This window comes from Mytilus californianus, unplaced genomic scaffold (genome assembly GCF_021869535.1).
Source record: "Mytilus californianus isolate M0D057914Y unplaced genomic scaffold, xbMytCali1.0.p SCAF_3, whole genome shotgun sequence".
In the NCBI taxonomy this organism is placed as follows: Eukaryota; Metazoa; Mollusca; class Bivalvia; order Mytilida; family Mytilidae; genus Mytilus; species Mytilus californianus.
Window position 1 is genome coordinate 18,293,007 of NW_026262679.1, and position 15,980 is coordinate 18,308,986.

Sequence of the window (15,980 nt, forward strand, 5' to 3'; positions counted from 1 at the left end):
GAATACACATGCTACATCGATCTTTAAAGACCCAAATGTTGCTAAGCACCTGTCCTACCTCCACGACAAAGATGTTATCGTCCCCGTAGATAAAGCCTCAAACAACATCGTTTTTGTGTGTAAATCACTTTAAACTGCCTTATAAACGAATTAGGTATTGGCAATTCACTTGGAAACTCAACATATAACATCACGACACTTACCAAGGAGGAAATCCTGAATAATCATAGGTCTCGTCTATGTTCTTTTGAAATTCCAACCAAAGTTGAAGAACTGGATCTTCTTCATTGTATTGGGGTCCTAAATTGCATGCAAACACCGTTATATAGGTGGGTCGTGCAAGTGCTCCACGAAACTTCTTTTATTAATTTATTAACATCATTTTTATCAGCAATCAAAACTAGGCTTCAAACTTATTGTGAAACTACCTACTCTAGGGGTGGCTTGAATCAGACGTGGATAAAAAAATCCAAAGATCTGTTTAAGTGCATACAATCTTAGCCTCTTTTCTCTTGCAATAGTATTACAACATTTTACTTTTCTAACCTTTACACAAGTATTCCCCTTCCAATCTATCAGAAAGGTAGATTTTTCTGAAAATAAAACTATACAGCTGCTATTAAATTTCCTGTACACTCTGTTCGTGAAATATTCTTAATATTTACATATTAAGTATCGATTTCAAACCCGAATGGCTGTAGGCGCGATAAAAACCCGTCAGCATCCCTTACCTGTATCATGAATCTATAAAAAAAAAAAAAAACAATTTGATATATTTCTGATCTCGAACTTTGTACACTGCTGACTCGCATGAATAAATACAATTTACTGATATATACAATATTCGTAAAGTGTAGGAAAATATAAAATTTACTTGAAGAGCTTTAGAAATAGAAAGAAAAGCGATACCCGCCGAGCTTTTTCTCCAGTTTTATAGCAAGAACAAATAAATTTTATATTTATTTTTAAACCATACGAATATTGTTCATATCCTGCAATTTAGCATTGAGCTTAAACGTATAGTTATTTTCCAATCCAAATTGTTGTGAATAAAATCGACATCACTTAAACGCGGACCGCAATGAGGACCCCAAATTGAACTGTTAAATCAAAAGTTCCGGTTTGCTGATGAAACAAAGAAAAACACTAGTTTCTATCATGCAAATAAACAAATACAATCCGACAAATCGATTATCAGGTTGTCTGCATATTGTAAAATATCAGCTGCTCGACACAATATGAAGCCTGTTTGAACTCGTTCGCTGCACTCACTCGACAAAAAAAAACTTCATACTTTTTTTTTTGCAATATCAATATGCAGACTACCTGATAATCGGTACGTGTTTTTCTTTGTTTCACCAGCAAACCGGAAGATGACTTGATAAGTTCGAGTCAGACTTATCAACGTCGGTTCATTCATTATGACGTCGTTGATAAGGCCTGTGTCCTATAGCCATTTTTCCCCCATGCCAATTTTTCCGGGGGGAAAACTGGATCGATCCAGTTCTTCCCCCCGGAAAAATTGGCATGATCCCTCTTTTTCCCCTCTGTCTAATTGGGGATTAAGCCGATTTTACCCCGAGAAGCAAGAGAAGCTAATTTTTCCTCCTTGTAGTATAACGTCGGCGACGTCAGTTAGAAAATTTATTCATTAAAGAATAGATACCATTTTTAATTAGTTAAGCGTTACCACACCAACATCGTATTATTATACATTTAATATCAGATGATTTATATATATGTATATATGAAGCACATTCTGATGTGGTGATCACATCCATTATCCTTGGTGAACCCTTGGTATGTGTTACGTGACTTTCTGTAGTAGCCCGTAAACCTATGTCCTAGTTGAAGCCCACATAAAGAAGGAATTTGGTCGGATGGTAACAATTGTTGTAGGATTGTTTGAAACAAATGATAGATCATAGCCTCTCTCTTTTTTATCACACTTTAATGTAAAATTCTTTCTCCTGTAGATATATATTAGTCCATTATTCTGTTTCAATCAAGTACTGTTGAACATGGAGACAGACAAGTGGACACATAGAGAGTAGACAGACTGGTGAACATGTAGAATGACTGATGGACACGCAAACAGACAAGTAGACACATAGACAGAAGACATACTGGTGAACGTATGGAATGACTGGTGGATACGTAGACAGATAAGTAGACACATAGACAGAAGACAGACTGGTGAACATGTGAAATGACTGATGGACACGTAGACAAATAAGTGGACACATAGATTGTAGACAGACTGGTGAACATGTGGAATGACTGATGGACACGTAGACAGACAAGTAGACACATAGACAGAAGACATACTGGTGAACATGTGACATGACTGATGGACACGTAGACAGACAAGTGGACACATAGACAGTAGACAGACTGGTGAACATGTGAAATGACTGATGGACACATAGACAGACAAGTGAACACATTGACAGTAGACATACCGGTGAACATGTGACATGACTGATGGACACGTTAACAGACTGGTGGACATGTAGAGAGACATGTGGACATGTTTACGGATGAAACATTTTAGCCTATCATATGTCAATGAGTTGCAATTTTATTCATATTTTTAACAATATATCAATGGGTTGAAATATCTTTATGAATATCAAATAAATTCATTCCTGCGGTGAAAGTGTTAATCTCCAACTTTTACAGTAGCATTTTATCATCCACAGTAATTATGAATAGGAACACATTTTCATGTCAGCCATACGAAGAGATTGGATTTTTGACAGACTCATTTTATGAATGGGGTATTTTTAAGAATTCAAACGGCATCCCTGTAACAAAATACAGGTGCTCCACCCCAACTCCCTGACCCTATGCCTATTTAAGTGACATGCGTGTCAACAAAATGAACACAATGTGTAACTAACATTTCTTGAAAAGCAGCCCAAGCCGAAAAACATATTATTTTAGCATTTCAGAGATCAATTATTTCTTCAAAAAAAGCGGAATATATATTACATAAATCGTGCAATTTTGATGTATATATTATATATAGTGAAATCTATACTGAGGGGGGAAATATTGGCATGGGGGAAAAGTTGCTATATATATACGTATTGTCAAATTTCCGCGGGGGAAGAATGGCAATGATCCAAAATTTCCCCGGGGGGAAAATAAGCTCATGCCAGTTTTTCCTCCGGGAGAAAAACTGGGATGGGGAAAGAATGGCTATATAACTCTGGTTCATGACGTCACAAAGCCGTGATATGCAATGTTATGAAGAGCTGAGCAGGGTGTTAAAGGCAAAGGAAAGGACGATGAAAGAATATATATATATATAACATGTACAAGCATGTGCCGTTACCCCTATATAACATTGTACAAGCATGTGCCGTTACCCCTATATAACATGTACAAGCATGTGCCGTTACCCCTATATAACATGTACAAGCATGTGCCGTTACCCCTATATAACATGTACAAGCATGTGCCGTTACCCCTATATAACATGTACAAGCATGTGCCGTTACCCCTATATAACATGTACAAGCATGTGCCGTTACCCCTATATAACATGTACAAGCATGTGCCGTTACCCCTATATAACATGTACAAGCATGTGCCGATACCCCTATATAACATGTACAAGCATGTGCCGTTACCCCTTATTTTTAATGTCGAGAAAACAATAATAATTAGTGCTGACATTACATTAGAAAAATAAACCGAATCTAATCTAGTACATTCAATATGAAAAAAAATAAAGTTTGGTTTTTGTTGATGTGGTTAATTGTAAATAACTAGATAAACAAAATAACAATCCGGAAGTATCATGTGCGAAGGTACATGTATAAATTGTATAACAATTAACTTGAATTGAACTCTGACATAAACTGAAATGTTTCCCCGAAGCCGGTGTAATGGTGTGTTAAGTAGAGTGAAGTGATCATTTCCAGGTGATTTCATTAATATCCGGCTTCGACAACCTTCCTTCTAAAAAAGTCAGTGTCACAGCGTGGATTCTGATGATTTAAACATTTTATAAAATTGAGAAGGTAAGAAACCCTTATTTTTTAGTATCAACATTACATGAATAGACAGATTCGATTTTTTAAATTACCATTCATATGCAAACATTTATTATTTCCGTCGAAAAATCTGGGAATGTTAAAACAAATAACTTCCTCGCATTCGGTTGTATCAACCGTAAGCGATACATTTCTTACTTTGTCAAGAAAAACTACTTCCATTCTAACAAAAAGTTCTTTGACACCAATACCATCAAGATGCTTGATTTTTTATCATTGACAACATATATTTGTTACGTTTGATGGTCCTTTTCAACAGACAATCGGCATTCCTTCGGGAACCAACTGCATCATCTTGCTGATTTTTTTCCTTTATTCCTATGAGACAGACTTCTTTAAGAAGTTTCTGAAGAAAAATGAAAAAAAATTAGCGTTAACCTATAACTTCATGTTGCGCTTTAAAGATGATGTCCAAATACTGAATGATTTAAAGCTATGGTGTTCGCATCTACATGAATCCCAATGAATTTGAGATAATGGATATCATATATATAGTTATGTCTGCTTTATATCTGGACTTGCACATAACAATATACAATAATGGTCGATTGAGAACTTTACTTTACGACGAAAAGGATGAATTCGGTGAAGCAACATTTCAGTAGATATAGATAATACAGAGTTTATATATCACAGTTGATACGATATGCTTGACCCAGTGTTTCCTATCATGACGTCTTTGATAGACAATTGATGTTACAAGAAATCTATTGAACCAAGTATGTCAGAGGGTAAAGTTCAAATCATCACTTTAAAGACTTTACGGTGGCCATCATAATTTGCATGGTCGACCGGTACATAATATCTGTGTCACAGATGACCATTGATGTAATTCGCTAATCTTAGCCAAAATTTCATGTTTTTTAATCGACTGGGACCTCCCCGAATGCGACTATCCTTCTAATCTTTTACAGTTGCTATGGTGGTATGGAGTTCACCCCCACGGTATATATATATATATATATATATAGCATCTAAAAGTAAACAGCCATTTTCTCTGAAGGGACTAGTTTAGTATAGCGAGCCTTTACATTCAAATTATATACATGTCTTGTTTCGTCAATAAAGGCAAACAAATACAACAAAACCAAACATATTGTTTAACTATTATAGTAAGTCATAATTGGGTTAATACGGAGTATTGCAAAGATTTCCGTACTTGGTACAGCTTCTAAGTATATAAGTTGTTCACTTTGTAATACTTCAAAAGTAAAGATGGTTATTTAATTAGTTATCTTTAAAATTATCTAAACATTTCGTTTTATTTTATCTCATGGTTTTAAACTATTCGCTGGAAAAAAATGGAGAAGGCAACTGCAACTGCCTCTAAATAATTATAAAAATATAACAACCATGAATATTTCACTTACGGTAGACGTGCTCTACTTTTGTAATGATAAATCATGTTAAAACACACTTGACAAATTAGATCATTTTCTTTTCAGGATGTTACTCTTCAAGAAATTGTTTAAGTATTACAATCTCGTGGTTACTCTTCATTGCATAAGATATATACTTTCTGCCGGTAAGTTTAAGTATTACAATTTCGTTGTTACTCTTCATTGCATAAGATATATACTTTCTGCCGGTAAGTTTAAGTAGTTATCTGTAAGCAAAACTACACTTGATAGTTGGTAAACGTTTTAAACAAGACAGCAACTAAACAACACATATTGAAACAAATTATAATAGAATTCATATCATGTGAAAATTGCCAAGCTTTTAAATGGTTCTATAATGATGACAAGTTATCAATAAGTTAGATTCTTGGCTTCGGCGATTTTAAACAAGTCTGTGTTTTTGTCTGTGAGGCATGATTTCAGCAAGTTGCAGTTGGCTCTAGGTTGGCTTTCAGTAACTTAGGGTGCTCTTGGATTAGTATTTTGTGTCTTCAACTGATGTGTTGATTTTTTTGTTGTTGTTGCTGTGTGTAGATGAGTGTTACTGGTATAAACAACATACTTTTGTTTTTGTTACGTGGACAACAAAATATAAAATAAATGGAGTTGTAGGGAATATATTAACGAGACAGCAAGTCTAACTGTCAAAAATAACCAAAAGACGTTTAAAGGACAAACCCCAGTAATTGGCAGATGTTTTTATAATATATAAATCTTTAAATCGTCTCGAGTATAAAAAGATGTGCATGAAGTAAACCAAAACAGTCCAAAGTAAGTCTAAAAAAACACCCACCAAACTGAATGTCTCCAAATAACCCACAAAAAAAAAACCATGAAGATATGACATATCCCAAGCAGTGACGAGATTGCTGAGTAACATTTTTTGATGAAGAAACTTAAGTGGTTCTTGTGGCCTGTATTAAAACGTTCATAAGTAATTTGAAGTGGCTAGAAATATATAACTACATAAATATGTCAAAGTTTACACATTGTTTTAATACGTTAGTAGGTTTTGGTTTCAAATCCGTAAATCCTTAATCGTGATATTTAGTATCGATTGAAATAGTACTACACTCGTGGGAACATATTTATACGATACAATACAAGTCTACTTAAAATAATTTTGAATCACACCTTATTGAACTTTAACAAACATGGAAATATATTACGTGGTAATTGGTTTAAAGTTAGTGCACCTTCTAATGTCGACGAAAGTGCATTAAACATTAAAACTAGAAGCATGCATAAACCTCTGGTGTATTAGACAAATTTACTGTCATATGGCAGTACTGTAAAATGTGGTAGTATCAGAGATATGAAGTAGTAATCCTTATTAGGATCATGCAAAATCCATATTTTGTGATTCACTTCTTGAAAGGCTGGAGAGGAAGTAGTAATATGTTCCACTTTTTATTGCCTTACCAGACATATAATTGGCATATACTTTACAATAGATTATATAGGATATTATTGGAGTTATCTCCCTCAACATGAGTTTTATAATGCATTCTCTAGAATGTGCATCTCACCTGATTAGGGTTCATATAAAAAAAAATGTACATGAATTTCAACATAATTTTATGTCTTTAATAAGATAATATAGATATAGGAAGATGTGGCATGAGTGCCAATGAGACAACTCTCCATCCAAGTAACAATTTATAAAAGTAAACCATTATAGGTCAAGGTACGGCCTTCAACACGGAGCATTGACTCACACCGAACAGCAAGCTACAAAGGGCCCCAAAAATTACTAGTGTAAAACCATTCAAACGTGAAAACCAACGGTCTAATCTATATAAAAACGAGAAACGAGAACCACGTATGAACTACATAAACAGACGACAACTACTGTACATCAGATTCCGGACTCAGAACAGGTGCAAACATTTGCAGCGAGATTAAACGTTGTTCTTTTTTATTTGTAAGCTTTCCACTCATGACTCATATTTGCATGATTCTTATATGGACAGGTAGTTAAAAGAATCATTAGGAACGCAAGAAGCAACATATTAATATTGCCGGCACTTAGAAGTGCTGGCTAAGACGGAGTGGACATTTTCCCACTTCAGCATATATGTCCTTTCCCAGGTTTGCATGTTTTTATTGAAATATAGAACACATGAAAATAATATTTCTTTTCTGGATCAAAACTGAAATTGTCAGATTTTGCAGATGACATATATACATGTAGGTATTTACATAAATAGGAGAAGATGTGGTATGAGTGCCAATGAGACAAGCCCCCCCCCCCCCTGACCCCCCTTTTGGGTCAGCCACTTCAAATTAGTAAACAGCCTGTTCATTGATAAGTTATTGAAAGCCCTGATTGCTAAAACAACTTTTTTATGTACAATGTATTGCAAAGCATCCATAATACTGCTGCCAATTAGATATATACTATTTCTCTTTTAGATGAACAACAAACAGTGTATGTTCTTATGAACATGACAGAAGTGTTCCTGAACTGTTCATCGAATAAAGAGGTATACTATCCATTCATTCTCGATTTGATATTGGGTTTTTACTACTTTTGTTGTATGTTCTTCAACAGACTAACTGCTTTAAACGTTTCATGTAAACCACAGTAATGTAAACGTTGGTTCAGCTGTGTTGTCGTAGAAATGTCAGTTTATAACTTAATGATAACAATATTTATCTTACCTCGTGAATACTTCTAGGAATATCATTGGTTAAAAGCGAACACATATTTACATTGTTCTGTTGTGTTTTATTTACAAAACTTACAACACTGAAACATGTGAAAACCACCAGCTTAAGTCAATTTCATTTTGTAGTGTGTTTCTTTTCATAATCATTTGAATGCGTGTTATTAGAATACAAACCAAGTATTTCGGTTTTGCTATATGAGGGGATATATTGTATAGACGAGTCAAATCATGGCAGTACTAATGTATCTTTAAACGAGGTCTTTCTCTGGTAAGCAATAAAGCATACATTTTTAATTGAGAAATCGTCCATGAATTTCTTTCAGGTAGCATGGGAACGAGGTGAAGAGATTTTAGTACAGGGAGGAATGAAAGTAACATCTGATCCAAGAATTCAGATGATCATAGATACACATGTAAAAAAGTTGCATATCAAAGATATAACAAGTAATTATACTGATATATATCGATGTGTAGATTATGTCTCGGGACAGATCACGAATGTTTCCATTGCAACGTACAATGTTATTGTAGTTGGTAAGTGTTGTCATTATTGTAGTTCATTTTAGTTTTATTATTGCCTTGTTTATGTCCATTGTTTTCAATTGGCTGTAGTTTTATTGTTGCCATAGAAACATTGTTGTAAGCATGCAGTAGCTTCGTCTTTCCAATAGCAACATACACATTTATTAATTTATTTGTATAACCCATATTGGCGTACTTTACTATTTCACATCAACGCTAACTATTCTTGTAGTGGTGCTGTTGCATTACAGTGTACTGCAATGTTGCAGCTTAACATTTGAAAAGGACGAGGTCTGAAGGTTAACATTCGCGGAAAGTAGGATTTCACGCCATTGTTCCTAAATGTTACATGAATATTCAAAAAATACAATTTCAACCTTTTAGAGAATACACTTTCAATGTAAATTTAACTGTGGAAGTGTATTGAGGTCATATCGTGTATCAATGTTGTTATAGTTGTAGCTATTAAACTAGTGAGTATAACCATGAAATATTTAGACTATATAGGTCTACATTGTCCAGTTATCTGATTAATTGTCAACGGGACTATATTGGTCGACATGGTCCAGCTTTCTTAGTAACTGCCAGTGTGGGTATAAGTGTTAGGTTCTTGTGGCATTATTATTTAAATACAGGAGATGTGAGAAAAACAATATAATCTTCTTATAAGAGATTTTATTTTAACCGTTGTAGAGGACATTTATATAATGGACAATACAACAAGCTTCACAGCAGTAGAAGGGACGACCGTTAATTTGACTTGTCCTGTTTACGGCAGACCCGAACCTAACATTAAATGGTACATCAGTAGTAATCCTTTACAAGGTAATCACATACATAAAGACACGCACACACACTCACATAGGGAAATTAAGGATGTTCGTCCTGTGTACGTCCTGCCAAAACTATTAAGTTAGATAACATTAGTAGGAATTTTCTACATTGTAATCACATATATACCGGAAGTGTACAGTATAGCGATAAATAGAGCGACAAAGAGAGCGAAAGGGAAATATTGTCTCGGCAAACACAAACCTGTGATTACATGGTACATCAGTAGCAATCCTCTCTTAATTAATCGAGGAAGTAAAAATACACACACTCAAACACGAACACACAAGGAGAAAAATAGAAAAGGAAGGTCGTCCTATGCGAGGGATAAATAAATGATACATTAGTAGAAATCGTGTAATAAATATATTGCAGTTCATACATACAGACAACACACCATAGCAGTCCATACATACAGACGACACACAGACAACACACAGACGAACAGACAACACATCAAATAACCTGTTGACATTAGACATTAGATATATTATAATTATGTACTTACAAATTGTTATAATATCATTCCGAAAAAAAATGATTGTAATACTATGCAAATGTATGATATAGTTCTTATTCATTTTACTTACTGTACAAACCAGATGACTGAATCACTGATATGAAGCAGTCCATACATACAGCGACACACCATAGCAGTCCATACATACATACAACACCATAGCAGTCCATACATACAGACAACACCATAGCAGCCCATACATACAGATAACACCATAGCAGTCCATACATACAGACAACACACCATAGCATTCCATACATACAGACAACACACCATAGCAGTCCATATATACAGACAGCACCATAGCAGTCCATACATACATGCAACACCATAGCAGTCTATACATACAGACAACACCATAGCAGTCCATACATACAGACAACACCATAGCAGTCCATACATACAGACAACACCATAGCAGTCTATACATACAGACAACACCATAGCAGTCTATACATACAGACAACACCATAGCAGTCCATACATACAGACAACAAATTGTTATAATATGATGTTGAAAAAAATTGATTGTAATACTATGCAAATGTATGATATAGTTCTTAATACATTTTAAACTTACTGTACGAACCATATGGCGGAATCACTGATATGAATACATGTATAGTCAAACGGAATCACTGATATGAATACATGTATAGTCAAACGGAATCACTGATATGAATACATGTATAGTCAAACTTATTTATGATTAATTTGAATTTTTAATTTGTATTAATTGATTTGTTTTGTTGTAGATATTGGTATATCTGGAAATGTGTTAGAAATACGAAATTTTACTAGGGATTGTGAGGTACCTTATATGTGCATAGCGAAGCATAATTTTACTAAATCTTTAAATCATACTTGGAAGCCTATAACAAAATGTAAGTTTATCTCATGTTACACCATTCTTTAAGTTTCCTGTGGTTTGTATCATTTTATTTTTGTTCGTTGTTTTTGTAAGAAAGGATAGAAAACTCATTGTTCATCATAGATTATAAATCAAAAGAGAGAGAAAAGTGACAATACTCGAACTTTGAAAAACGACAAAGGACAAGACCATGGCCATGTATGCACTCAGAAACAAATTAATAATTTGTTTACTAGTAACACTACCTTTATGTCAGTTCCGCTACTGCTGCACCGTCACTCCCTCATGGATGCAGTAAGCACATATGACATTTTTATTAAAGAAGCACCTGTCGTGTGTGTGTATCAACCGTTTTATTGCATAATGTAAATCGTGTTTCTACTCAGATACCAATATGTTTTTTTTTATATTATATGTATTTTCAATCTGTCATATCTTAAAAGCGAAAAATATTTACTTCAAATGTTTGGTAGGAATTCGTTGTCACCACCCAGTTAATTATTTTGGAGTTACGAAACCTCTTTACAACTCTCAACCAGGAACGAAATAGCGTATAAGTTAGCAACTATATGTTACCATACGGTCTTCAACAATGAGCATCACCCATAACGCATGGCAAACTATAAAAAGCCCCGACAGAAAAAATGTAAAACAATTCGGCTATTGGCCTGATTTATGTACAAAACAATAAACGAAAACAAATGCTTTACAGCAACAAACAAAATCCACTGAATTTCAGGCTGTTTACTGGAGACAGGCATATGAACAAAATCTATACCGCATTAGTAAGATATAAAAGGCCCCGAAATGACAAATGTAAAACAATTCAAACAAGAAAACTAACGGCCTGATATATGTACAAAACAATAAACAAAAAAAAAACAAATATGATATACAGCAACAAACAACAACTACTGAATTACAGGCTCCTGACTTGGGACAGGCACATACATAATGTGGAGGGGTTAAACATGTTTGCTGGCGCCATAGCCTCTATATACATACCTAGAATTTTAACTGTAGCAAACACATGTATTAAGTGAATATATTATGATGTTTTTTCTGTCTTTGTTAGTTCCACCAGATGTCACTGCGAATGTTGATCTCCATAAATTCAACAGAACGAGTGAAGGAATATACTTCTCAGCTAAATTTAGTGATAAATTCAAAATTTCATGTAAGATCACAGCAAACCCGTTTTATAATGTAACATGGACTAAAGGTGATACGTGGCTAGCAAATATTACTTATAAGGGTAAAAACATGGCAAGCATCAATACAAATACAAATTTAAGTATAAGTTATGATTGTACTTTTGATTTAAAACCTATCAATCTTAGTGAACACATTCATAACACTTCTATCTCGAGCCGTCTTATACACCCAGATGGGTTTGGTGAATATAGATGTATAGCCTCAAATGAATATGGTAATGATGAACAAATTATCAATATAATTCAGAAATTTGGATAAAATACTTCCTCGTGTTTACTAATTTTGTTTAATTGTTTTCTTTGCCAACTACTGCTTCATCTGAGCTTTGCCAAAAATGGTTATACGGTTGTGTTCAGTAGGGTGAGAACAATAACCAAATGTGTGTGTTTAATTTTGATGAGAATACCCAAATGTGTGTGTTCAGTAGGATGAGAACACCAATAAGATTGATGTGCTCCGTCGGATGAGATGGTAGATGGGAATTATAAATAAATGTGTGTGCTCAGTCTGATGAGAACAATAATTAAATATGCGTGCTCAAACGGATAAGAACAAAAATCAACGTTGTTGTGCCGCTCAGTCGAATGAGACCAATAACTAAATGTACTTGCTCCGTCGGATGAGAACAGTAACCAAAATGTGTGTGCTCAATAGAGGAGAATTATAGATAAATGCGTGTGCTCAGTAGGATGACCACAATAATAAAATGTGTAAGCTCAGTCAGATGAGAACAAAAACCGAATATGTGTGCTCAGTAGGATGAAAACAATAACCAATAACCAAAGGTGTGTACTCAGTTGGATGAACACATTGATCTAATGTGTGTACTCAGGAGGATGAGAACATAAATATTCAATGTATGGTTTATGGAACATTTGGAAATATTATAGTTTATGAGGAGATCAGTTATTTGAAAGAAAATATCAAATGTTCTCTGCTTCAAATGTAAAAACATGCTGAGAGCATACGAATGCACAATTGAGGTTGTAGTAGTAACAAATTGAAGCAGACCGAAAACTTAGCGTGTATATGTTGTAGTGAAAAAAATGCACTGTGTAATGGTTTTATAAAATCGCTGAAATTGTTATTTGTTCGCATTCATCATATAAGTGTGTGTGTGTGTGTGTGTGTGTGTGTGTGTGTGTGTGTGTGTGTGTGTGTGTGTGTGTGTGTGTGTGTGTGTGTGTGTGTGTGTGTGTGTGTGTGTGTGTGTGTGTGTGTGTGTGTGTGTGTGTGTGTGTGCCAAACACGTACTGCTATTGTTCTAAAATGTAAAACATAATAGAAAAGTAAGGGTAGGGTTTATCAATTAATAACACAAAATTACTACACGTACATAAAAAAAAAAAACAAATACAAAGAACACTGGTTGTTTTATTTTAACAAAACTGGTTATTATAGAGTGATAATGAATAAAAAAAAAAACACGTGTACAGACTCAAAGTACTTATTTTGTATAATAAAGTTTGGATGACGACTATATGATTACATAATTGTCTAATGATTTTGTTCAAAATTATTATTGTAGATCATTCATATTTCTTAAAAGGCCTTGACAAATCTGAATGGAAAGTACTAGTATTTGACATAAATATATCATGTGTTTGTTTGCTCTTTGCTAAACGTCCATTGGCAGATGGCAGACAATATTTAGGACGAGAACAAATCGACACTAAATTAAATCGGCAGGTTCTGCAAACTGGGTCATCTGAGGTAAAGGGTAGACAATTTAGACTGCCACTAGGAAAATAGGGGCAGACATTTTACATTACAACAGACCACCTACATCCCCATAAAATAGTTGTGTGCCAAGCCTTTATCATCCCCATTCTGACTGGTTGTGGCTCCGTATTTATACAACCCACACAAGAAAACGAAAACATCGCTTTTGATCAGCACCTAGTATAAATAATATAAAATCCAACATGCTCTCGGAAAACTATTGGCTGATTTTGGCTTAACGCCAATGCTTTTACAAACATTTTGACTTTTTGTGGAGTTCTAATGATTCTGATGACACATACTTATTGATTTCCGTCCTTGATCATTTTTAACTTCAGTATTACCTATTGAAGTTTTGTGATTTTCTATACTATGTTGTACGGTTTTCTATTACATTTCTATGAACTATATATATATATGTGATATCCTCCATGTAAATATAGATAATTTTAAAATATAACCGTTTCGAAGATATGGTTTTAACCAAGGTTTGTTTATACATGGAAAGATTGTCAAATAAAAAAAAGCAGACTAATAATAAATTATGTTGATGTTGATGAGTAGAATATATTTATTGTTTGTAAATCAATGAATTAAACCAGAGATCTCAAAAGTCGATGACAAACTAAAAACGCCATGGTAAAAAAAAACGAAAAACGGACAAAGGACAAACAACCGTATACAAAACACAACATAGAAACCTATAACGCCTTAGCAACACGAACCCCACCAAAATCCGGGGATGGTATCAGGTGGCCCGGAAGGGTAGGCAGATCCTGCTCTACATATGGTAACCGTCCTGTTGCTCATGTAAGTACAAACTCGGTGATAAGTCTGATCAAGATTTTACTCTTGGCGCGTAACTTGGCAAGATTGAAATACTCGGTTAGCCTCGCACATTCTGTCTGCTTTTTAGTCTTATTCAAATATGTTTAAATATTGAGACAATCTATTGTTATTCTATATGTACAGTTAAGTCTATGACTTAAGGATTCAAAGTTGGTTTAAACTAGAATGTGTTTATCCTGAATGGAGGGGGCCTCGGTGGCCGAGTGGTCTAAGTAGTCGAACTACTGTATCACTAGCCAATCAATCAATCAATCAATCAATCAATCAGTCCTGAATGGAGGCTGTTTTACTTGTGTAAAATTTTGTTTGTGTTCAAGATCCAAATTCATGTGTATAAGAGATAGCGACCGTTGAACACGTTGTGTTACGTTTTGCTGTGCCTTTATCTAGTCTTTCTCACAGTCGAATAAAGAAAGTGAAAGAATTTAAATGATTTGCATTTTTCTGTTTTGACCTTCTCGAACTGCTGTAAACTTCGTTTGGTTAGATGACATTATCTATATATGTATAATTCATGTAGATGACGTTTTGTTATCCGAACCATACCCAAGAGTGATTGTATTGTATAGTTAGGCCAAGAATAAAAATAGCGACAGTCTTCCCTTGTTATCTACGTATTTGGAGAAAAGTATAATGTTTCAAACATGATTGGGAAATTAAAGACTAGTTTCGTACATGTAGCAATGGGGGTCAGCTATTGCAGCACCTTCCGGAGCAGGCGAATGTACTCTAAAGTGATTTTTTTTTTAAATGGCAGATTAAAAAACTTTGAGATTCATACACAGTTTTGATAATCTGAAATGTGCATTCATCATGCTTTTAAAAATGGATATACACATCAACAGATTTGAAGTTTCTCACATTGGGACAGAGCAACGTTTTTGTTCCTTTCATAAAAAAAATATATATATACATGTATGCCTTTACTTAACACGTGTTAGATAAATGTTTATAGGTATATTTTTGTATACTGTAAATTCAGAAATTATTGAGAGGTTTTTATAAATGCGACTCCTTAAGTACCGCAATGCTAAAAAATATCTGGTACAAATATCTGTTTGTAGCTTTCCCTAAAATTGTAATAATTAAACTCGCAATTTTGTTCATTCTTACAAAATCTCAATAATAAATGCCCGCAATAATTTCTGTATTTACAGTATATAGAAAAAATGCATGTGATACAGTATATAATAAGGAGATTTGATATGATTGCCAGTGAGAGTTTTTGAGACACTATCCAACAGAGTCCAAATGAAGCGGATCTTTAAGCAACTATATGTCACCGTACGGCCTTCAACAATGAGCAACTGTTTC

The 15,980-nt window shown here is 34.3% G+C and overlaps 1 protein-coding gene across 1 annotated transcript; it reads left to right on the top strand.

The window, feature by feature from the left end:
* The first annotated feature begins 3,880 nt into the window (after positions 1 to 3,880).
* Positions 3,881 to 14,372, top strand: LOC127734050 (lachesin-like). Its single transcript, XM_052243599.1, has 7 exons — positions 3,881 to 4,031; positions 5,510 to 5,589; positions 7,880 to 7,950; positions 8,460 to 8,670; positions 9,352 to 9,483; positions 10,765 to 10,893; positions 11,956 to 14,372. The coding sequence occupies exons 2-7, from the start codon at positions 5,511 to 5,513 to the stop codon at positions 12,351 to 12,353; spliced, it is 1,020 nt and encodes a 339-aa protein (XP_052099559.1). The 5' UTR covers positions 3,881 to 4,031; position 5,510; the 3' UTR covers positions 12,354 to 14,372.
* The last annotated feature ends 1,608 nt before the right edge of the window (positions 14,373 to 15,980 follow it).

What these genes read in the sequence shown, in the direction of transcription:
- LOC127734050 (XM_052243599.1), top strand. Translation starts at nt 5,511, where the DNA reads ATGTTACTCTTCAAGAAATTGTTTAAGTATTACAATCTCGTGGTTACT. An exon ending in ACTGTTCATCGAATAAAGAG is followed by an intron (nt 7,951 to 8,459) that starts GTATACTATCCA and finishes AATTTCTTTCAG; the next exon opens with GTAGCATGGGAACGAGGTGA. An exon ending in GTACAATGTTATTGTAGTTG is followed by an intron (nt 8,671 to 9,351) that starts GTAAGTGTTGTC and finishes TAACCGTTGTAG; the next exon opens with AGGACATTTATATAATGGAC.